This window comes from Microcaecilia unicolor, chromosome 5, assembly GCF_901765095.1.
Source record: "Microcaecilia unicolor chromosome 5, aMicUni1.1, whole genome shotgun sequence".
In the NCBI taxonomy this organism is placed as follows: Eukaryota; Metazoa; Chordata; class Amphibia; order Gymnophiona; family Siphonopidae; genus Microcaecilia; species Microcaecilia unicolor.
Window position 1 is genome coordinate 180,787,278 of NC_044035.1, and position 24,859 is coordinate 180,812,136.

Below are 24,859 nucleotides of genomic sequence, written 5' to 3' on the forward strand. Positions count from 1 at the left end.
AGAACAAGTGGATATATGCCAAATTTCTCTCAATAAATAGGTGTAACATGCACATTCTATCACACGGGGTAGGTGCCCTCTTATAAAATTACCCTTCACATTCACTCAAATGTACATACACCATACCTGATAACACGTGTATGTCCCTGTAGCGAGGTACCAACCTCCCCATTGCCATCCTTCCATTTATACAGGTCCACACGCTGATTGCTCTGAAATCACAAAGACAGTAGGAGAAAACAGTAGGAATTCCTCAGGGTTCATCAGATGTTCTTCAGAATGCCATGACAGGGATGGAGAAAAATAAAGCTCTACGAATATACTTTAAATCTACCCTACATCATCTTAGCTATCCAGTGGAGCCTCACACATCTGTAGTCTATCATAATCCTGCACTACAGCACTTCCTGCTGTTTCAACACAGCTCTGTGAATGCATCTGACTCTATGCTGCTGCATCATCTCTATCCAATAGCAAGATCAATGTATCTAGCTCTGCTGATACACCTCAGTCCCAACATGCACCTCAAAGGTTTCATTGACTGGTTTCTTGGACCCAGTCACTGCAAGCATCTACGAGCACCTTTCCTATGTCAAGGGGAGCATTACCGAAGCTGCAAAGTAGTGTGCATAACTCTCATGCGGATTCCACTGCACAGTACCAATGTCCCATTTGCTCTGACGAGAGATTTTCCGGTGTCCTTCTGTGGGTGCATCCAGGTTCACTATATACAAGAAGCGGCGTCTACAAGAAACACACACAGAAACACTGTCATCCTACCATGGAAGGTGAAGGAGAGAGAAAAATGTTTCACCTACATTTTTGTTCCTTATTTTGAAGTGAGATCACCAAGTTTCAAATTCCACCAGCTGCATCCAAGAGCTGCTTCTCGAGTCTGTGAGAGCACACGCTCCCATAACTGGAGTTACAGGGCAAGCTGTACCTTGAAAGTTTTAGAAGGGATTGAAAATAAGGATATTTGGAATGTTGGTTTTTTTTTTTTTTTTGCTTTCAAACAATTCTTATTGGTGATCAGGGTGCAAAAATGAAATCTCACAAATATGGTAACAAACATAAATGACTAAATTCCGAGAGCTGTTCCAACTTACATGAATATTATAAACCAGATAAATTACATCATTAATCTCCCTTTCCCTCAAAATCCACTCCCCCCCCCCCCCCCACACCCCCAAATACTAAAAACTAATTGGAGAGCTGGAGGTTATTAGGCATCCTCCTGCAATTCACCATTCTGCATGATTAGGGACTCGTATAGCTCCCTAAAACCAAAGTGTACCTTGCCTTCTCTTGCAACCACCTCACCTCTCCATATCCTCCCCATTCCCCCTCCCCAGAAAGGGTGGTTCCATACTAAAGTGTTTACTAAAGACTGGAATCAACCTAATGAAGCAGTTCCTCCAATGTGATTTAAAATATGACTTATTGCCTTTGGCGCCAACGATTGGACATAAGCCCCTCCAAACAAAATAAAACCATCTATGTTGCTTAAACATAAGGTGTATCTCTCGGAGCTCCATTAAAACTAAATCATGCAACTTATTGCGCCACTACCACTGAGAAGGAACATCCCTTTGTGTCCAGTTTTGTAATATACACTTTTACCCCCAATCTGCAAGCTTTTGTTGCCCAAATTTGACTACCCTTACCTCTTAACCCCAAGGTGGAAACATGATGCAAAAGGATACCCCCAAGAGTAAATATAATGTTTTGTTGAAGTATGTGGTTCTCCAAAAAGATGATTGTATCGTCATGCAACCCCAAAAGGCATGAAAACATGTATTAGAATCTTGTATCTTCAAGCATACCAGCGATTCCTCTCTTTCCATCTGATATAGTCTTGATTGGGAAATGTAAGCTTTGTAAATTATGAACACTCCTTTAATTCCACACGTCCAACCCAAAAAGGTATGATTGAAATTAGCCTCAACAGATCCCTTGACACTATATGGTGATGTAAGTCTTCAATCCAGTGAGTTGCCAAAACATGTAAGTCTTGCATCGGTCTAACCAGCCAACAGTCTCTTATGAATATAGAGACCGGGTCTTCTGAGGGCATATCAAATACTCCTTGGAATTTAGAATCCACATCAAGAATGAATGATTTATTCATTGATGAATATAATGAGAAATTTGCTGATATTATTTATTAGGATTTATTTAGCGAATGCTACATACCTGTAGAAGGTATTCTCCGAGGACAGCAGGCTGATTGTTCTCACTGATGGGTGACGTCCACGGCAGCCCCTCCAATCGGAAACTTCACTAGCAAAGTCCTTTGCTAGCCCTCGCGCGCCCGCGCGCACCGCGCATGCGCGGCCGTCTTCCCGCCCGAAACCGGCTCGAGCCGGCCAGTCCAGTATGTAGCAAGACAATACACTTCAAGGGAAGACACAACTCCAAAGGGGAGGCGGGCGGGTTTGTGAGAACAATCAGCCTGCTGTCCTCGGAGAATACCTTCTACAGGTATGTAGCATTCGCTTTCTCCGAGGACAAGCAGGCTGCTTGTTCTCACTGATGGGGTATCCCTAGCCCCCAGGCTCACTCAAAACAACAACATTGGTCAATTGGGCCTCGCAACGGCGAGGACATAACTGAGATTGACCTAAAAAATTTACCAACTAACTGAGAGTGTAGCCTGGAACAGAACAAACAGGGCCCTCGGGGGGTGGAGTTGGATCCTAAAGCCCAAACAGGTTCTGAAGAACTGACTGCCCGAACCGACTGTCACGTCGGGTATCCTGCTGCAGGCAGTAATGAGATGTGAATGTGTGGACAGATGACCACGTCGCAGCTTTGCAAATTTCCTCCATGGTGGCTGACTTCAAGTGGGCTACCGACGCTGCCATGGCTCTAACATTATGAGCCGTGACATGACCCTCAAGAGCCAGCCCAGCCTGGGCGTAAGTGAAGGAAATGCAATCTGCTAGCCAATTGGATATGGTGCGTTTCCCTACAGCCACTCCCCTCTTGTTGGGATCAAAAGAAACAAACAATTGGGCGGACTGTCTGTGGGGCTGTGTCCGCTCCAGATAGAAGGCCAATGCTCTCTTGCAGTCCAATGTGTGCAGCTGACGTTCAGCAGGGCAGGAATGAGGACGGGGAAAGAATGTTGGCAAGACAATTGACTGGTTCAGATGGAACTCCGACACAACCTTTGGCAGAAACTTAGGGTGAGTGCGGAGGACTACTCTGTTGTGATGAAATTTGGTGTAAGGGGCCTGGGCTACCAGGGCCTGAAGCTCACTGACTCTACGAGCCGAGGTAACTGCCACCAAGAAAATGACCTTCCAGGTCAAGTACTTCGGATGGCAGGAATTCAGTGGCTCGAAAGGAGGTTTCATCAGCTGGGTGAGAACGACATTGAGATCCCATGACACTGTAGGAGGCTTGACAGGGGGCTTTGACAAAAGCAAACCTCTCATGAAGCGAACAACTAAAGGCTGTCCTGAGATCGGCTTACCTTCCACTTGGTAATGGTATGCACTGATTGCACTAAGGTGAACCCTTACGGAGTTGGTCTTCAGACCAGACTCAGACAAGTGGAGAAGGTATTCAAGCAGGGTCTGTGTAGGACAAGAGCGAGGATCTAGGGCCTTGCTGTCACACCAGACGGCAAACCTCCTCCAATGAAAGAAGTAACTTCTCTTAGTGGAGTCTTTCCTGGAAGCAAGCAAGATGCGGGAGACACCCTCTGGCAGACCCAAAGAGGCAAAGTCTACGCCCTCAACATCCAGGCCGTGAGAGCCAGGGACTGGAGGTTGGGATGCAGCAGAGCCCCTTCGTCCTGCGTGATGAGGGTCGGAAAACACTCCAATCTCCACGGTTCTTCGGAGGATAACTCCAGAAGAAGAGGGAACCAGATCTGACGCGGCCAAAAGGGAGCAATCAGAATCATGGTGCCTCGGTCTTGCTTGAGTTTCAACAAAGTCTTCCCCACCAGAGGAATGGGAGGATAAGCATACAGCAGACCTTCCCCCCAATCCAGGAGGAAGGCATCCGACGCCAGTCTGCCGTGGGCCTGAAGCCTGGAACAGAACTGAGGGACCTTGTGGTTCACTTGAGATGCGAAGAGATCCACCAGGGGGGTGCCCCACGCCCGGAAGATCTGTCGCACCGCACGGGAATTGAGCGACCACTCGTGAGGTTGCATAATCCTGCTCAACCTGTCGGCCAGACTGTTGTTTACGCCTGCCAGATATGTGGCTTGGAGCACCATGCCTTGACGGCGAGCCCAGAGCCACATGCTGACGGCTTCCTGACACAGGGGGCGAGATCCGGTGCCCCCCTGCTTGTTGACATAGTACATGGCAACCTGATTGTCTGTCTGAATTTGGATAATTTGGTGGGACAGCCGATCTCTGAAAGCCTTCAGAGCGTTCCAGATCGCTCGCAACTCCAGAAGATTGATCTGTAGATCGCTTTCTTGGAGGGACCACCTTCCTTGGGTGTGAAGCCCATCGACATGAGCTCCCCATCCCAGGAGAGACGCATCCGTGGTCAGCACTTTTTGAGGCTGAGGAATTTGGAAGGGACGTCCCAGAGTCAAATTGGAGCAAATCGTCCACCAATACAGGGATTCGAGAAAACTCGTGGACAGGTGGATCACGTCCTCTAGACCCCCGGCGGCCTGATACCACTGGGAGGCTAGGGTCCATTGAGCAGATCTCATGTGAAGGCGGGCCATGGGAGTCACATGAACTGTGGAAGCCATGTGGCCCAGCAATCTCAACATCTGCCGAGCTGTGATCTGCTGGGACGCTCTCACCCGCGAGACGAGGGACAACAAGTTGTTGGCCCTCGCCTCTGGGAGATAGGCGCGAGCCGTCCGAGAATCCAGCAGGGCTCCGATGAATTCGAGTTTCTGCACTGGGAGAAGATGGGACTTTGGGTAATTTATCACAAACCCCAGTAGCTCCAGGAGGCGAATAGTCATCTGCATGGACTGCAGGGCTCCTGCCTCGGATGTGTTCTTCACCAGCCAATCGTCGAGATATGGGAACACGTGCACCCCCAGCCTGCGAAGCGCCGCTGCTACCACAGCTAGGCACTTTGTGAACACCCTGGGCGCAGAGGCGAGCCCAAAGGGTAGCACACAGTACTGGAAGTGGCGTGCGCCCAGCTGAAATCGCACATACTGTCTGTGAGCTGGCAGTATCGGGATGTGTGTGTAGGCATCCTTCAAGTCCAGAGAGCATAGCCAATCGTTTTGCTGAATCATGGGGAGAAGGGTGCCCAGGGAAAGCATCCTGAACTTTTCTTTTACGAGATATTTGTTCAGGGCCCTTAGGTCTAGGATGGGACGCATCCCCCCTGTTTTCTTTTCCACAAGGAAGTACCTGGAATAGAACCCCAGCCCTTCTTGCCCGGATGGCACGGGCTCGACCGCATTGGCGCTGAGAAGGGCGGAGAGTTCCTCTGCAAGTACCTGCTTGTGCTGGAAGCTGTAGGACTGAGCTCCCGGTGGACAATTTGGAGGTTGAGAGGCCAAATTGAGGGTGTATCCTTGCCGGACTATTTGGAGAACCCACTGATCGGAGGTTATAAGAGGCCACCTTTGGTGAAAAGCTTTCAACCTCCCTCCGACAGGCAGGTCGCCCGGCACTGACACTTGGATGTCGGCTATGCTCTGCTGGAGCCAGTCAAAAGCTCGCCCCTTGCTTTTGCTGGGGAGCCGCGGGGCCTTGCTGATTCGCACGCTGCTGACGAGAGCGAGCGCGCTGGGGCTTAGCCTGGGCCGCAGGCTGTCGGGAAGGAGGATTGTACCTACGCTTGCCAGAAGTATAGGGAACAGTCTTCCTTCCCCCGAAAAATCGTCTACCTGTAGAGGTAGAAGCTGAAGGCTGCCGGCGGGCGAACTTGTCGAATGCGGTGTCCCGCTGGTGGAGAGACTCTACCACCTGCTCGACTTTTTCGCCAAAAATGTTATCCGCACGGCAAGGCAAGTCCGTAATCCGCTGCTGGACTCTATTCTCCAGGTCGGCGGCACGCAGCCATGAGAGCCTGCGCATCACCACACCTTGAGCAGCGGCCCTGGACGCAACATCAAAAGTGTCATAAACTCCTCTGGCCAGGAATTTTCTGCACGCCTTCAGCTGCCTGACCACCTCCTGAAAAGGCTTGGCTTGCTCAGGGGGAAGAGCATCAACCAAGCCCGCCAACTGCCGCACATTATTCCGCATGTGTATGCTCGTGTAGAGCTGGTAAGACTGGATCTTGGACACGAGCATAGAGGAATGGTAGGCCTTCCTCCCAAAGGAGTCTAAGGTTCTAGCGTCCTTGCCCGGGGGCGCCGAAGCATGTTCCCTAGAACTCTTAGCCTTCTTTAGGGCCAAATCCACAACTCCAGAGTCATGAGGCAACTGAGTGCGCATCAGCTCTGGGTCCCCATGGATCCGGTACTGGGACTCGATCTTCTTGGGAATGTGGGGATTAGTTAATGGTTTGGTCCAGTTCGCAAGCAATGTCTTCTTCAGGACATGGTGCAAGGGAACAGTGGACGCTTCCTTAGGTGGAGAAGGATAGTCCAGGAGCTCAAACATTTCAGCCCTGGGCTCGTCCTCCACAACCACCGGGAAGGGGATGGCCGTAGACATCTCCCGGACAAAGGAGGCAAAAGACAGACTCTCGGGAGGAGAAAGCTGTCTCTCAGGAGAGGGAGTGGGATCAGACGGAAGACCCCCAGACTCCTCGTCAGAGAAATATCTGGGATCTTCCTCTTCCTCCCACGAGGCCTCACCCTCGGTGTCAGACACAAGTTCACGGACCTGTGTCTGCAACCTCGCCCTGCTCGACTCCGTGGAACCCCGTCCACGATGGGGGCGTCGAGAGGTAGACTCCCTCGCCCGCATCGGCGAAGCTCCCTCCGCCGACGTAGTCGGGGAGCCTTCCTGGGAGGTGGCCGCGGTCGGTACCGCACGCGGTACCGACGTCGGGGACCTCAACCTGGGCGATGGGCCAGCCGGCGCCACGCTCGACGGTACCGGTGGCGCAAGCACCGCCGGTACCGGAGGGGTAGGGCGCAACAGCTCTCCCAGAATCTCTGGGAGAACGGCCCGGAGGCTCTCGTTTAGAGCGGCTGCAGAGAAAGGCTGAGAGGTCGATGCAGGCGTCGACGTCAGTACCTGTTCCGGGCGTGGAGGCTGTTCCGGGCTGTCCAGAGCGGAGCGCATCGACACCTCCTGAACAGAGGGTGAGCGGTCCTCTCGGTGCCGATGCCTGCTGGGTGCCGAATCCCTCGGCGACCCAGAGCTCTCGGTGCCGACACGGGGAGGAGACCGGTGTCGATGCTTCTTCGATTTCTTCCGAAGCATGTCACCGGAGCTCCCCGGCACCGACGAGGAGGACGTCGAATCCACCCGTCGCTTCCTCGGGGCCGAGACTGAAGAAGGTCGATCTCGGGGGGGCTGTACCGCAGGAGCCCTCAGGGTAGGCGGAGACCCACCCGAGGGCTCACCGCCACCAGCAGGGGAATGGACAGCCCTCACCTGCACTCCACCCGATGCACCACCGTCCGACGACATCAGCAGACGAGGTCCTGGTACCACCGACGTCGATGCAGCTATCCGATGTCTCGGCGCCGATGCAGAGGCCCGATGCCTCGATGCACTCGATGCAGGGGCGGCCGAGGAAGATGGTCTGGACGCTGACGACGTCGATGCACTCGAAGATCCCGGTGCCGATGCCGACGAAGAGCCCGAGAACAACACGTTCCACTGGGCTAGTCTCGCTACCTGAGTCCGCCTTTGAAGCAGGGAACACAGACTGCAGTTCTGAGGGCGGTGCTCGGCCCCCAGACACTGAAGACACGACGAGTGTCGATCAGTGAGCGAGATAACCCGGGCGCACTGGGTGCACTTCTTGAAGCCGCTGGAAGGCTTCGATGTCATGGGCGGAAAAATCACGCCGGCGAAATCAAAAGCCGAAATGGCGAAATTTGAAGCACCAAATTTAGAGGGAGAAAAAATCTCGACCGAGGCCGAAAAAAGGCCTACCCCGACGACGAAAGAAAACTTACCGGGGCAAAAAAGCTGGAAGTACGGGGAGGATTTACACGAAACCCGGCGGGGGGTTTCCGGAGCACTTCCCGACTAGGACAAAGCTTTCCCGAAGGAAAAAAACACGTTCAAACAAATTGGACGCGCGAGGTCGACTTTCCGGGGCTCGACACGGCGAAAACACGACCGTACCGAGTGCGGACAAAAGAAGACTGGCCGGCTCGAGCCGGTTTCGGGCGGGAAGACGGCCGCGCATGCGCGGTGCGCGCGGGCGCGCGAGGGCTAGCAAAGGACTTTGCTAGTGAAGTTTCCGATTGGAGGGGCTGCCGTGGACGTCACCCATCAGTGAGAACAAGCAGCCTGCTTGTCCTCGGAGAAACTGCCTTTATAAAAGAATTCACTCAAGGTGGTGTACAGTAAGAATAAAACATAAGCAATAGACAATTACAGCAGTAAAAATATTTAAAAAACTGCAAAGTATAGCATAGTACACTACTTACAATGTCAACACAGTACGTAATAAAACATTTTAATAGACAGCGTAAAGTATAGGCAAAGAAGGAGCATATAGGTAAGTAAGAGAGTAAGAGGAGTTAGAAAACAAGGTGACTAATTTAAATAAAGTTGCATGAGGTAAGAGATAATAAAATGTTATCTCAGCTAGAGTAGAAATGGATAAACATATCCTGCTGCAGTATGTGCAGCCCATGTCATTTCTCGTTTATGTGAGTGAGATTAACAAATTAGTTACTTCTTCCGCTAAAGGACTGGTAGAAGACCCAAACTTTCACTTGCTTCCTGTAGAGATAGTCTTGTGTTAAGCGAATCCTTCCAGGAAGCGTATTCCAGAGTGTCAGGGCTACTCCGGAGAAGGCTTGCTTGCGGGTATCACAATGTGTAATGTCTTTGGAGAGGATGTGGTTAGAGATACCCCTTGGGAGGACCTTACTGTCCTTGACGTGTGTAGAGGGTCATCCTGTTCTTCCAGTACTTGGGGCCATTTCCTTTAACGACCTTGAAGATCAGACGGAGGGCTAGATGCACTAAACCTTAACGACCCTCTAACAACCCTTTAACGAAGGAAATTCCTAACCGTTGCACGCATTAAAGGCCTTTTTCCTACGAAGCAAGCAGCTAACGAAAACGGAATGCAAAGGAGAAACTACCATTGAAATGTGGACAATTCGGAATGCACTAACCATACCGATGATTGCAACGAATCATTTACCGTCAGAAATTTTACGTGTGCTCAGACCTGTCGTTAAGGCCCCCTGCACCATAAAAATCCAAACCAGCACGTTTAAAAAGAAAACTGAGATACAAACACAAATATGTGGCTCTCCGCTTTCCCCTGCATCATTACAAAACAAAACATACTGCTTCTCCCTGCAGCTTAAAAATCCTGTCTCTCCCCTTCTCCAACAGCTTTGAAAATTAACTCTATCCCCTAAAGCCAATTTTCCCAGTACTGTAAACAAACTGCAAAGAGGTCTTTTGTTACAAAAGGGAATTTACGAGGGTCGTTCTTTTTAGAGTTATCTTCAACTGCACTCTTCTGCTAGATCAGACAGCTAAAAGGCTTGCAGGTCGGGATCCCCCCCTCGCATGCCCCAGTCTGACGTAAGCAACCTACGTAGGTTTAATACATTTGTGGCTGCTCTGCGCATGCTTAAGGAGCAAATTAACGATGGGGATAACGTACGCTTGATACACTGTACTTTTCAATACCGCACCAAACATTTCTGAGCTGTTTTTTTTGTGCATTCTTCGTTGTTTCAAATTCGTTACGCACTTTTATGATTTAGATTTTTTAACGTTTGGTTGATGCATCTAGCCCATAGAGTTTTAAATTTAGCCCTGTATTGAACTGGTAGTCAGTGAAGCGTTTGCAAAAATGGAGTGATGCGGTCATGTCACTTGCAACATTCTATTAATCTTGCTGCAGCATTCTGAATCAACTGGAGCTCGTGCAGGCCCTTTGTAGTCAGACCAATGTAGAGTGCATTACAGTAATCCAGTTTTGATGTTATCATAGCATGCACAACTGGGATAAGATTTACCTTCTCAATGTAAGGAGAGAGGCAGCGCAGTTGTCGCAAATAGTAGAAGCAGCTCTTGAAGGCTGCTCAGATTTGGGGAATCAGAGTGTTCAAACTAACTGTATTCCAAGGTTCCTGACTTTTGATTTGAAGGCGAGTTCATACTTCCCAAAAGAGATTTTGATGTCAGGTACATGTCCACTTGTGTTTGGGACCCAGAGAAGCTCGGTTTTACTTGGGTTCAGGCAAAGTTTGTTGTGTTTAGCCTATTCTTGAAGTGATGTTAGACAGGTAATCAGTTTATTAATCATATGCAAACTGATTCACTAAATCGTGAGCTGCTCCTAACAAAGCTGAGTGATCTTGCATTCTTTCATCTGACAAAAAAAAAATGTTTAAGTCGAGGCCTCGTCCCACCCATCCTAGGTTTTTCTAGAACTGGTGTTTGCATTCCCATGTATAAGCAACAGTCTACTACAACCAGGATCAAAGGCCCAAAATCTAGTTCTCTCTCTCCACAATGCTTTAAGTGGTTGCATTATAACACTACAGCTTAAGTGATCAGAAAGAGATGAGTTTTTAACATGTAAGATATAGTTTAGATGCCAAGAGTACCATAGTGCCTTTTCCATTCACAGCAGTGTATAATCCTCCACATTGCGGAGCCAATCTCTTAAATGCTGAAGTAAAGAGGCCATATTGTACAGCTATATGTCAGGAATACCCAAATCCACCCCACTTCCAGTTACATAATAAATTAGAGAACTTTACTTTCAATTTCGTCCCTCCCCAGTAAAAGGGAAATGGGACTTGATATACCGCCTTTCTGAGGTTTTTGCAACTACATTCAAAGCGGTTTACATATATTCAGGTACTTATTTTGTACCAGGGGCAATGGAGGGTTAAGTGACTTGCCCAGTCACAAGGAGCTGCAGTGGGAATCGAACTCAGTTCCCCAGGATCAAAGTCCACTGCACTAACCACTAGGCTATTCTATAAAGACTTTCAATATCTTTTTGTCTCAAATATAGAATATATGTAAAAGATACAACCACTTAGGGAAAAAAATCATGGTAAATAAATTTGTTCTCTCAGTTAAGGACAAAGGAAGTGCAGATCACTTCTGGAGAAGTTGTTTTGTAAAATGTTATAATTTTGTGATGTTTATCTGGTGTTGTCCGCAGATGTCAAAACATAACTGTATACCTAAACAAGTAAAATAATTTGGGGCACGTTTCAATGGGCATCCCAGTCTAATCCAATCCACCTTCCAGAACTGCACTGCCAGTAATTCTGATTTGAAAAGATTTAAATTTGAAGCTGAAGAAATCTCCAAACTCTGTAAAATTTTCCAACAATGCAGATAAAGACCATTCCGGGTCATCTGCAAAGGCAAATATCTTGAAAGTTTCTTCCCTCACCTGTACACCTTATCTCTGGATTGTTTAACATGTCATTAATTAAAGGATCCATAATAAGGACAAAGAGAAACGGTGACAAAGGGCACCACTGCCTAGTACCTCTTGCTATTTCAAATGATTCAGAGGATACCCCATTTACTGCTATTTCAGCAATCAGAGAATAATATAAAGCCTGGATTGCTGACATAAAGAACCCCTTGACGCCATAAATTATACAACACATCACGCAAAAATGCCCAGTTACCTCTGTCAAATGCGTTCTCTGCATCATAACTGCTAAGCAAAGGCAGAGTTGAACAAAGTCTCACTTCCTCCAAAGAAACTATTATCTGTCAAAGATTTTTTGTGACTTGCAAGAGCGCAAAAGCCCAATTGTGGTTCAGTCAGGATATGAGATAATATTTGAGCTAAACTATTAGTTGAGAGCTTGGTGAATATTTTAGCCTCATAGATAATAGACAAAATTGGTCTATACGAGTTCACCAGTTGCGGATCTTTATCCGATTTCAATAAGACCACTTGTAGGGCCTTACATAAAGATTCAGGCATAGTCTCTGTAAATACTAAGGAATTAAACACTGTTGTGAAGCAGTCAGTAATCGAAGGGCATAAAATCTTGTAAAATTCAAACGAAAAACCATCCACCCCAGGTGTTTTATGTAAAAGACTATGCGTTATGGCATTATCTCACCTCTTCCTCTGATAAAGAGGCGTTAAGTATTGCTCTCTGAGAATCATCAAGTCTAGACAACTGTAGGCCTAAAAGGTACATAGCACTGTCTAAGTCCATAACCTCCGGGGGGGGGGGGGGGGGGGGGGGGGGGGGGGGAATAGATAAGACATAAGTAAATATTTAAAGAGCTTTTTGCCAATCTCTGTTCCAGTCAAGTGACCATTATCATCTTTTAGTTGAAATATTCTATGGGGGCCCCCATCTTATCGGACCAAATGGGGCAACAAACTTAAGTTTTATTAGCGTATTTAAAAAATTAAAAACAATAATACATTGCAGTTTTTTTAACACGGGCATGGATCAGCTGATTAAGGGCAGATTGAGAAGCCAATAGTCTGGCCTTATAATTTCCAGTTGGATTTAAACCACATTTTTGACCGTCACTTCTAACTTCCTCCTCCAATTTTTGCAATTCAGCATCCCAAGATTTTTTCTTATGAGAAGTCAAACAAAATAAAACATGGAAAAGAAAATAAGATGATACCTTTTTTATTGGACATAACTTAATACATTTCTTGATTAGCTTTCGAAGGTTGCCCTTCTTCGTCAGATCGGAAATAAGCAAATGTGCTAGCTGACAGTGTATATAAGTGAAAACATTCAAGCATTACTATGATAGTCTGACAGGGTGGGAGGATAGGGGTGGGTCGGAGGTATGCATGGGGACATCAAAGCATTTCATTGATATTCTAACAGAATGGGTGTTGGTAGGTGAGAGGAGGGTAATAAACAGAGAAATAAACAGAGAAATACAGCTTTATGGTTTATAATGGGTTAGAAAACCCAGATCCTTATTAAGTCCTGTTTGTTATGTGTCAAAATATTCAATCATTCTTATTTCAAAGGTCCTACGTTCCTGTATTGTTTTAAAATTACTTTTCAGTATTCTTACTGTGAAATCACTGGTGCAGTGTTCTGGTCTTGTGAAGTGTAGGCCCACAGGGGTGGGGGCTTGACTGGCACCGGCTATTTTCATGTGATGTCTGTGCAGATTGAATATTGTAATATTCTTTATTATGATGCACATATTCCTTCCACTTTCCAAGAAGGTAATCATGAAAATTTTCAAAGAATAAGTCCTTAAGGAAACGCCATCTCTTTATCCCAGTCTCTTGCTTATTTCCTATCTCTACCAAGATCAGAGCATGGTCAGAGACACATAGAGGGGCATAATCGAAAGGGGCGCCCAAGTTTTCCTGAGGACGTCCTCGCAAGACGTCCTGGTGAAGGGGCGGGAAAACCCGTATTATCGAAACAAGATGGGCGTCCATCTTTCGTTTCGATAATACGGGTGGGGACGCCCAAATCGCAAAATTTAGGTCGACCTTAGAGATGTTTGTCCCTGATTTTCGGCAATAATGGAAACCGAGGACACCCATCTCAGAAACGACCAAATCCAAGACATTTGGTCGTGGGAGGAGCCAGCATTCGTAGTGCACTGGTCCCCCTCACATGCCAAGACACCAACCGGGCACCCTAGGGGGCAATGCAGTGGACTTCATAAATTGTTCCCAGGTGCATAGCTCCCTTACCTTGTGCTGAGCCCACCCAACCCCCCCCAAAACCCACTCCCCACAACTGTACACCATTACCATAGCCCTAAGGGGTGAAGGGAGGCACCTACATGTGGGTACAGCGGGTTTCTGATGGGTTTTGAAGGGCTCACATTTACCACCACAGGTGTAACAGGTAGGGGGGGATGGGCCTGCATCTGCCTGCCTGAAGTGCACTGCACCCACTAAAACTGCTCCAGGGACCTGCATACTGCTGTCATGGAGCTGGGTATGATATTTGAGGCTGGATAGAGGCTGAAAAAAATATATTTAAATTTTTTTTGAGGGTGGGAGGAGGTTAGTGACCACTGGGGGAGTAAGGGGAGGTCATCCCCGATTCCCTCCGGTGGTCATCTGGTCATTTAGGGCACATTTTTGTGGCTTGGTCATAAGAAAAAAAGGACCAGGTAAAGTCGTCCAAGTGTTCGTCAGGGACGCCCTTCTATTATCGGTCGAGGACGCCCATGTGTTAGGCACGCCCCAGTCCCGCTTTCGCTACACCTCCAACATGCCCCTGTGAACTTTGGTCATTCCCGCGACGGAAAGCAGTTGAGAACGCCCAAAATCGGCTTTCGATTATGCCGATTTGGGTGACCCTGGGAGGACACCCATCTCCTGATTTGTGTCGAAAGATAGGCGTCCTTCTCTTTCGAAAATAATGATAGTGGACTTATCTCAGCAGTCTTTAGAAAAGCAGCTAGAAAGGAAGATATCAATATTGTGATGAGGGTATTGTGAAGATGAAGCTCCCACCTCAGGATCCCAGGTCCCTCTTTCACTCAGGGTGAGCTGGTTCACAGTATGCAGATTTTATGCAAATTATTCTACTACCCCTTTCTGCTCAGGGTGACCTGCTTCTCAAAAGGCAAACACAGTCAGGTCTCACCAACAGGATATTTCTCAAACAAATCTTTTATTCCCCCTTCCTGGGGCACACTTCTTCCAGCTTAACACTTTTACAAGCTTAAACAGTCCTTCCAGCTTAACATTTTCTTCTTACTCAGTTCAATCTTCCAGCTTAAGCACCTGGACACTCAGTCCTTCCTTGTAACCTGGACACCCAGTCCTTCCTTGTAACACACAGTTCTTATACCTGACACTCTAGGGCCTTCTTACCCCAGCCAGCTTCCTTGCTTTGCACACAGTTCACCACCAGTCCAAAGGGCTCAGCCAGTACTTCTCATGGGGATCCTCCTGCTTCAGCTACCTGCTCTCTTCTTCAGCTGCTAGCTCTCCTCCTCCCTCACAACTCAGGTGGGGTATTAAGTGGTTAATGGCCAAACAGGACCCAGCCCATAACCTGCTGCACCTGTTTCCTCCTCCAGGACTCTCCTCGGTCCTAGCAACCTCCTGCTATACATCCCTTACTGGCTCCCTTTAGTGACTCACCCAGCCCTTCTCCCTGGACATTTTAGGGGAACAGCGCCCTCTAGGGGCCTAACCAGGGTAGGACAGCCTCTTCCTTCTCACAATATATAGTCAATTCAAGATTGAGACTCATGTGCTCTAGATAGGTGAGTAAAGGCTCTATCACTTGGGTGTAGGAACCTCCATGTGTCCGGTAATTCTAGAATGTTAGAAAGTAAAGGAACTCCTTTTGAACAATTGACTGGGGTTATCAATATTGGATGAGATCTGTCTAAGAGTAGGTCATAAACACTATTGAAAGCTTCTCTTCTGACTACTGGTACTCCTTGAAATGTCTGTAAATGGTCTATAATGGTTTTGAAAAATAGCTTGTCATATTGATTACGTACATATATGTTTACTAATATCAAAAGTTGACAATTCAAAGCTACTTCACCATAACGTATCTGCCCAGTGGGTCCACAATACTTTTATACTTTCCCATAATCATCCCTTTCCAGATTAGAACCACTCCAGTTTTCTGATTCTTCATTGGACCCTCCACAAAGTTTCCCACCCACCAGCGACACAGTTTATGATGCTCCTGTGTATCTAGATGTGTTTCTTGCAAAAGCGCCACCTGAACTTTATTTTATTTAAAACTTGCAAAATCTTACTATGCTTAATAAGCAAGGATATCCTTCCTACATTTCAGGACATCATTCTAACCATTATCTAATGAAGCCTGTTGACTAAGTGAGTAAGATCAGGAACGTAATAAGTAAGAGGGATAGGTGTCCGTGTCCCAACCTGCACTCTCCCCATAATGACACAATATAATAGGTCTGTTCTATATCCCTTCACACCTTAGGTTCTCCAGTCTATATATTCTATCAAACCCTGTATCTTCCTCAAAACTACCAAAACGTATCTATATTAACTCACCAACTCATACCATCCACCTAACCCATCCTCAAGAAACCTGTTCAGCCCCTAACTCCCAAACCTTGCTCCCCATGAAGACTAGGTAGGCAAACCAACCCCGCTTAGAGTACTCTTCCCTCTATCAACAATAGCCCAGAAACAAACAACTACAACCCTCTTATAACAAAATAAGGTAAAACATGAGATTACAATATCATGCTGGTGCATTTCAACTTCAAAATATTACCACCACCATCTATAATAGCAACTGGTTGTTTGACCACTTTGAGAGAGGACCTTAAAAAAAAAAAAAAAAGAACCGATCTTCATGACAGAACTGTCAGAAAATGGTCATCTTCATTAGTACAGCAAAAGAGGAGCCCCTTAATACTGCTGCGTTTGTATAGACCCCACATAACTATTAAGTTATGGAGTGGCATAGGAGCCAACTCTGTGGGTGCTGTGGGTGCTTGAGCACCCCCAATATTGAGAAATTTCCTTGTATATGTCCAGGGAGGGGTTATTTCCATTGGGCCTAGCACCCTCAATAATTTTGAAAAGTTGGCTCCTATGTGGAGTAGAGGAGTGGCCTAGTGGTTAGAGCACTGGTCTTGCAATCCAGAGGTGGCCAGTTCAAACCCCACTGCTGCTCCTTGTGATCTTGGGCAAGTCACTTAACCTTCCATTGCCTCAAGTACAAACTTAGATTGTGAACCCTCCTGAGACAGAGAAATACCCAGTGTACCTGAATGTACCTCACCTTGAGCTACTTCTGAAAAAGGTGTGAGCAAAATCTAAATAATAAATAAATAAAGTTCAAACAAGTCATAGACATATAAAAATGAAACAGTGATGAACTTAAATGACTGTGTGAAGTAGGAGCCAAGCACAATACCAAATTGGTTGCTTGGCATAGGAGCACTTAGCAAGACAATTGAAATTAATCTCTTCCCTACTTGTATCAGAAGGAAATACAGTCCCTCTTCAAGTGTCATTTGAAATCAATGCCAAGTTAAAGGTTGTCCCCTAATTCAGCTCTTTGTGAGAATATTCCAGAACAAAATCCAGCAGTACTGTTATTGAAAAGAAATCAAGGCAGTAAAGCAGGATATCATTATAGCAAATCCTGAGCAATGAAATTATCTACTGATGATCGTGTTCCACAAAGGTCCAGGTCATTATAGCCAAGGACTCCAAATGAATACAAATTACAGAAGCCAGCATGGCAGCATAGTCACCTCCCCTGCAGAGATGTTTCACTGTGAATTCCTCAAGGCACAGGATGCGTAGAGCAAACATTCAGAGTATTTATGAATACTTTAGCCAGACCTACATCTTCAAAGAACTTGTCAGATCCCTCATGCTGCACTCTTATTTTTGCTAGATAGAATGAGGACTTTATCTTCTTTCGAACAAAGCTGCACAAATAAGACGCAAAAGCCTTCTTGGACACTACCACTGTTAATGACTAATCCTGACAACATAAAACACACCGACTGTCATAAGTCAGAGATTGTCCTGAGCGAATGGTGTACAGAATAGCCTGCTTATGCACATAGTTTACATTTTTTTTTAAGACCACAGAATGGGCTTTGCATCATTTTGTCTCGGAAGGCCCACTCTGTGAACCCACTCCACTTGCAACGGACCCAATTGCGTTCCCAGCTGCAGCAATTTCACCAATCATAACTCCAAAAAGCCCATCATTGTTCCTCTTGGAGCAATTTTCCAAATCGTCGAGCTTATTTTCCAGTTCAGTCAGCTGTTTATGCACAGTATCACATTGTTTTTCCTCTATCTCCATTTTGTCCTCTAAATCACTGACCCGCTGCTGAAGCTGATCAAATTCAAGGCCATAATTGTCCAATCTCTCATGCGCTGCCTCTACTCGGTCATAAATAGTTTGAAACTTCTTATCCAACACAACTTCCACCGCTGCCATCACCTCATCAGTAATTTCTGCTGTCCAGGCCAAACATACAGAAAGGCTCAGTAGGGCTGATGCATCTGCCAGCTTGCATTTCTCCCTTTCTCTTCTAGGCAGTTTTGTGGCCATAAGGTAAAGTTTTACTCCCATAGCAAAGGTACCAAAGTTATCACAGGTACGAGAACTGAGAACAGTGGAGAAATACAGGAGCTCTGCGGTTCAGTGCCTGCTCTCTTGCATGGTACCACAAAAGACAAAAAATAATATATTTTAAAACATAATTCAATAAGTACAAAATAATTATCCATATTGATTGTATTTTAAATCTGATGGAGCATTTGTCAGAGATGTGGTCAGTAACTAATTAAATATTTCCCCTGGGACTGATCCCCTCTGATATAAGAAACTAAACAGGGTCCAGGCTGAATCAGTACATGTAGAGGAAGCATCCAGGTGAAATGGAGGAGTAACCTAGTGGATAGAACAGTGGGTTGATAATCATGGGTGTGGCCACAGGTGAAGCTGGGCCCAGGCCCACCCAGAAGCTCTGCAGCTTTGACAGCACTGACATGTGAGAGAGGAAGCTGGGCTCCAGAGGCTCCCGCAGTCTTGCATCTCCCTCCCTTCACAACGTTTCTTATATCAAAGTGTTGCTGGCAGTGGTAGCGATTCACATACGCTACCCATGGCTAACCTGGAAGTTTCCCCTCCCCTCTGCTGCATACAGCTCCCACTCAACGCAACGTCCTGTTTTTGACTAGGCAGCAGTACGCGGCAGAGGGGAGGATTCCGGGTTAGCCCTGGGTGGTGTATGCGAATCACTACCAATGCCGACAACCCTTTGATGTAAAATGTTGTGAAGGGAGGGAGATGCAGGACCGCAGGAGCCTCCAGAGCCCAGCTTGCTCCCTCAACTGCAAGTACTGTCAGAGCTGCAGAGCTTTGTTTGTGAAGGGGAGGGAAGCTTCAGATGGAGGATCACACAGGTAAAATAATGCATGGAGGGGAGGGGAGGAAAGAAATAAAGGCGTGACACAGACCACAGGTGCAGGACTAGGCTGTGGTTTATGTTTCCTGTACAGGGCTTTTTTAGAGGGGGTACTTGGGGGTACTGAGTACCGGCACCTTTTCCATTGTCTACTAAAATTGATCCACGGTCCCCAAGTTTTAATGAAAAATCTCAGGCTCTACACACCAATTCTGCCTTGTCATAGATTCTGTGACTGGTGCATAGGGCCTGGGTATTGTGGGGTGGGTCCCTCAGTGATTATCCCACCCCTGAAGGGTGGCCTGGCAGTTGAGTACCGGCACTTTTTTCACTAGAAAAACGCACTGTTCCTGTGACACAAGAGTCACAACCTTTAAGCCTAAAATCAAGCACTGCTGAAAAGGCATTTTTGCAAAGCCTGTTTGAACAGGTTTTAAAGAGACAGCTAGCAAAGGAAGCATGTATAGGAAATGCACATAAGGAAATCAAGTAAAAACTTTAGTATATAAGTGCTTAGAACCAGGAAAACGGGGACTGCGTGTCTGGATTCCTTGATTAGTGAGTAGGAAATGCAATGCTCCCTCAAGAACCTTCATATATTTGCTTCTTGAGCCTTTATTAATTCCTTCTTCATTTCTGTAACCTTTGAAACCAATGAATAAATCTTGCTTGATTTGATTAATTATATTTTTGTAGATCCCATTTATTTCAGGTTTGCGAACTTAGGGTCTTTGAAGGCTTTGTCCGCCTTAGACCCTCAACAGAGATGCAACACATGGGGAAGGGAAAAGAGAGGGTTAGTTTTTGGAAGTGAGGGAGGGAGAGATGCAGCATGAGGTGTAGGGGAAGAGAGAAGAATTACTTGAGATGGGATGAGAGGAAGAGCTGTTGCATGGGTTGGAGGGAGAGATGCTGCGCAGGGGGGTATGGAGTGAAGGAGAAAGTTGGACATGGGAGGGGAGGGAAGGGAAGGGAGAGATGCTACAAGCCTTGGGAGAGAAAGAATTGTTGGAGGTGGGGTGGGAGGAAAAGATGCTGCATGGGATGCAGGGAGAGGGAGAATTGTGCGTGGGGTGGGACAGATGCTGCATAGGGGGGTAGAGGTAAGAGAAGGAAAAATGTTGAGCATGGAGGTGGGGGGAGGGAGAGATGCATGGGGAGAGAGAGGGAGAAATGCTTTATGTGGAGGGAGAGAGAGGGAAAGATGCATTGAGAGAGGGAGAAATGATGGACAGAGAGAGAGAGAGATGCTATATGGGGAAGGAGGAGGAAGAAAGAGAGAGATGTTGGACCCAGGGATCAAGGATGGGAGACAGTGAGAGTGATGTGGACAGTGGGAGAGAGGAAGGAGGGAAGAGAGGTTGGACATGGGGCTGGAGGAGAGGAAGGGAGGAAGAGATATGCACTAGAGGGGGAAGAGAAAAAGAGGGAGATTGTGGATCCTGCGACAGAAGAGAGTGAAGGACAGATGCTGGACAATTGGAGGGAGGAAAGAAAGAAGAAGAAATGCTGGACCACAGGGGAAGGGGGCCGGAATATGCTGGGGGGTGTGTGTGGAAGGAACAGGGAGATATCAGGCTACAAGGGTAGGGAGAGGAGAAAGAGGGAGCAGGCACTGGACTAGAAGGTTGGAGTGAGGAAGATGCTGCAAATTTATTTATTTATTTTAGATCATTTATACCCCGCCTTTTGCCACGGAACGCAGCCCCAAAGCAGCTTACAATGAACTAAAAAAAAGAATTACAATGACAGTTGATAGCAAGAGGGAGGGAGAATAAATACAAAAATTATGGGAATGAGCAGCAGGAAGGGAAAAGAACAGAAAGAGGAAAGAGAGGAAGGAGAAATAGGTCCAAATCAGATCTTGACTCGCCGAGTCACAGAAGATAACGATAAAGATTGTCCCATCAAGGCCAGGAACTGGTCTCCAGGTGCTCCAGCAGGCAGGACAGCGAAGGCAGGGGTAAGGCAGTGCAGGAAGCAGTCACAAGGCAGGAGAGGCTGAGAAGCTTGTCAGGAGGAAAGAGCTCAACAGCTGATAGGCCGTTCTGGTGTAGAGGAAGCAGTGCTGGACAAGGGCAAAATGAAGAGGGCTCAAACCAAATCGGGAAGCAGAGGCGATCAGAAGACAGGCAGCCCCCGACAACTGGGGCGCCAGTAGTGCCGGGAGTCCACGCACAGGGGGGAGGGATGCTCATGATCACTACCCCGCTCGCTTGTTTCCACATTTTCCACCTTTAAAGTGCTACTCATAACAGTTATGGTGGAACTATGTGGAAAAGGCCAAAGGGGAGGTGGCCAGGAAACAAATGAGAGGAGTATAGTAATTATGGGGGGTGGGGCAGAAAGATGCTTAATGGAGAGTTGATTAAAGATGAAAGGGAATGGAAGGCTGGTGAAAAGGCTGGAGATGAGGAATGGGACAGCAAGTGAATGAGAGAAGGAAATGGAATTTGATAGCTGAAAAGTAAAAAGGAGAAGGATGAGAACGAGGGTGAAATTTGAGTGAACAGAGAGGAAAGAACTAAAAAAGAAATATCAATGTGTCAAAGGTAGATGTAGTGAAGGAATGGAATAAGACAAGAGAGAGGAGAAAAGACAAATGGACTGCAACCACTTGAAGGAGAATTAGCAGAACACAGACAGGAAAAGTGAACCTGGAACCAACATTATGGAAAAGTAAAATGTCCAGACAACAAAGATACAAAAAGAATAATTTTATTGTGAATCTATTAAATGGAATATTTTAGCTTTGGGAAATATGCATAGTGTATATCTGTTTTTGTTTCTTTAGTGTTGCAGTACATTCTAAGCTTAAGTTCTTGGGTTTCCCAGTACTATTTTTGTGATCCCTTGTTTTGTATTTAGTGAGGGTCTGTTGGTATGATAGTAATGGCAGGTGCAGAGACGGGCGAGGAGGCAGGGATCGTGAGGGCCCCCTCCTTTATTTTCTGACCTGGGCCCCAGCATGTCTAATACCAGCTCTGACCCTTGCTATAGCTAGTGGGGATCTTCAAGCATGGCCAGCTGAGGACCTCCTCTAAAGGCAACAAGAACTCCCTTCTACAAAGCTCTGCAGAGTGCAGCACCATCCTTGAGTCACTGACAACTACGCATGCGTAGGGTGCTGACATCAGTGGCTCAGGGATGTTGCTGCTGGCCACCAAATTTGGTAAAATGGAATTTTGGTCAAATTCAGAGGACGTCTTCTGCCAAAAGAGCTTAGGGATCTTAAGTATTTATATTTTGAGTTGTGAGGTGCTGGGGGAGGGGTGAAATATGGGAGTAGGGCAGGGGCAGAAAAAATGTTGTGCCCATCAAATTTGGGCTCAGGCCCACCCAAAATTAGCTGTCTAGCTACGCCACTAATGAGAACTAGGGAAGCCAGGTGTCAAATTTGATACTCCTTGTGACCTTGAGCTAATCACTACACCCTCCACATAAACTTAGATGGTAAACCCTCCAGAGACAGGGAAATACCTACTGTACCTAAGCGTAACTTGCCTTGAACTACTACTGAAAAGGTGCAAGCTAAATTCAAAAATCCCCCTCTCCCAAGTGCTACAGGAAGCTTTAGAAGGATATGTTGAATCAAGGTCCCTAGAATGGTAACCGAAGTAAGACTTTCTTCAGAGCCAGAATTGAAATGCAGCAATTTATGGCTCATGCAGTCATAAGGAAAAATTATGTTCTTACCTGATAATTTTCTTTCCTTTAGTCATACCAGACCAGTCCAGACTAATGGGCTGTGTCCCATCTACCAGCGGAAGGAGACAGAGAAAATAGTTCCAAGTAAACCGCCCCTTAAGGGTATCGTGCAGCTTGGAATGTTCAGTATTTTGAATAGCCAAGCAATGGTGCTCTGAAGTCTAGAAGAAAACACAGTTAATACTCTTGGAGCCAAAATGCAGAACCTCACTGTTCCTGCTTGGCCAAAGGCAACTGCAACCTTCCCTCACAGTAAAGTAAGCGAGAGGGAATGGTCCATACTGAGCTTGCTCAAGAGATCTACCCCTGAATCTGTGGAAAGAACTCCATGATGCCAAGTAACAGGAGTCATACAGAACTGGCACAACAACATGTGGCATGAGATTGACTAGAGAAGATGAAGTAGGCAGTGCTGTAGGACATCCCAGCGTATTGATGCGTCATGGAACAGCCAGGGATACCTAAAGAAAACAACACTCTGACAGATTCTAGCCAGGGAGTGCATCTGGACTGGTCTGGTATGATTAAAGGAAAGAAAATTATCACGTAAGAACATAATTTTTCCTTCCTTGTCATCTATACCAGACCAGTCCAGACTAATGGGATGTAGCAAAGCAGTTTCCCAAAGGGGGGGGGGGGGGGGGGGGGAGAAAAGAAGAATGCAGAAGGTTGAAAAATCAACAAAGCTATACACACAGCAAAAAAATGATTAGCAGAAAAGGATTTGAATACCCGAACCACCAGGCTACCAAAATGGAACAGAGTTAGACATTAGAAAAGCCGTAGGACACAGAACAAACGTCCTGAGCAAAAGAAAAATTATGTACCCCTGTCCCGAGAGTAGTAAAAGCAGCAGCAAAAGATACTCATGCCAAAAGACCCACCCCCTTGGAAGGAAGGCAACGGTCGTATCTGAGCAACAAGGAGAAGAATTCTCTCTCCTAGACCAGGATCCACTTCGCCGAACCCTGCCGGTCTGCCTCGAGTCCAAGATGGTCAGATGAAACGACCCTAAGTACTAGGAGTACGCCACCCCAAACGGTGCGCCACACTTCATAGAAGAAAGGAGGCAAGGCCCAGGAACCACCCAGACCCATGCCTAGTGAGAGAATCAAACTCCACAGAACAAGAAGAGACTCCAGAGTGGAGGAGTGGCCTAGTGGCTAGGGTGGTGGACTTTGGTCCTGGGGAACTGAGTTCGATTCCCGGCACAGGCAGCTCCATGTGACTCTGGGCAAGTCACTTAACCCTCCATTGTCCCATGTAAGCCGCATTGAGCCTGCCATGAGTGGGAAAGTGTGGGGTACAAATGTAACAAAAAAAAAAAGAGAGTTGAGAGAACCAACTAACTGGAGCGCTAGTCTCTCCAGGAGAATAAATGAAGAAAAGGGCAGCAGCATACCAGGGTACAACCGTAGAAAGAGTACACCTCAACCAGCTCGCTCTGGACTTAGGGATGAAAGAACAAAAGGAGACAAAAAGAAAGAGAGTTGAGAGCCACACTGTGGAGAAAAGACCCCCAAGGTGCAAGTAGCCACAAAAGGAGCAGAGACTAATTCAAACTCCAGCAATGGAGAAGCTTCTTGCCAGCCACCAAGAGGCTATGGCAAAAAAAGGTGCCACAGGAATGGTAGCTAACAGGAGACAAGACAGCCTTGTCTAGCAGTCTAAACTGCGGTATGCCACAGCTGCTGAGAAGTTACTATATCCAACCCGCAGAAAAAAGCTGAGGTTGACCGACAAGGTGAAACAGTGCCCAACAGGCAAAGGTGAAAACATGTTCCACAGTCAGAGACTGAACTGAAAAGACAGAAAAGAAGCTGCGCTCATTAGGCAGAGTAGGATCCATCCTCAACGAGAACAAACTGATTTGCATTCAAAGCACACAAACTGACACACGCACCACGGGCAGAGAAAGAGTTGCACACCTCTGGAAAAGATAGAAATGCACTGAACAAGCAGAGAAGAAGCTGAGAGTAACAGACAGAGGATGAGCAGTGCCCCACTGAAAGAGCTGGATGTTAGATGTACCTGCAGAACTGAAGCTGCGGTAGCGATGGAACTGTGTATAAAACGCAGACAAGAAGCTGCGCTCCACACGCCGACAAGGAGCTATGCTTCCTACGCAGACATAAAGCTGTGTAGGACCTGCAGTTACAGAGCTGTGCTCCACATACCACCCTGGAACTTCACCCAATTTGCAG

The 24,859-nt window shown here is 46.9% G+C and overlaps 1 protein-coding gene across 1 annotated transcript in view; it reads right to left on the minus strand.

Moving 5' to 3' along the window:
- WDR59 (WD repeat domain 59) overlaps positions 1-24,859 on the minus strand; it is a 355,903-nt gene that overhangs the window by 274,875 nt on the left and 56,169 nt on the right. Inside the window, exons 3-4 of the mRNA XM_030203634.1 lie at positions 609-744; positions 127-212 (exon numbers count right to left, since the gene is read on the minus strand). Of these exons, the coding sequence (XP_030059494.1) occupies positions 127-212; positions 609-744 (222 nt within the window). The remainder of the gene's footprint in view (positions 1-126; positions 213-608; positions 745-24,859) is intronic.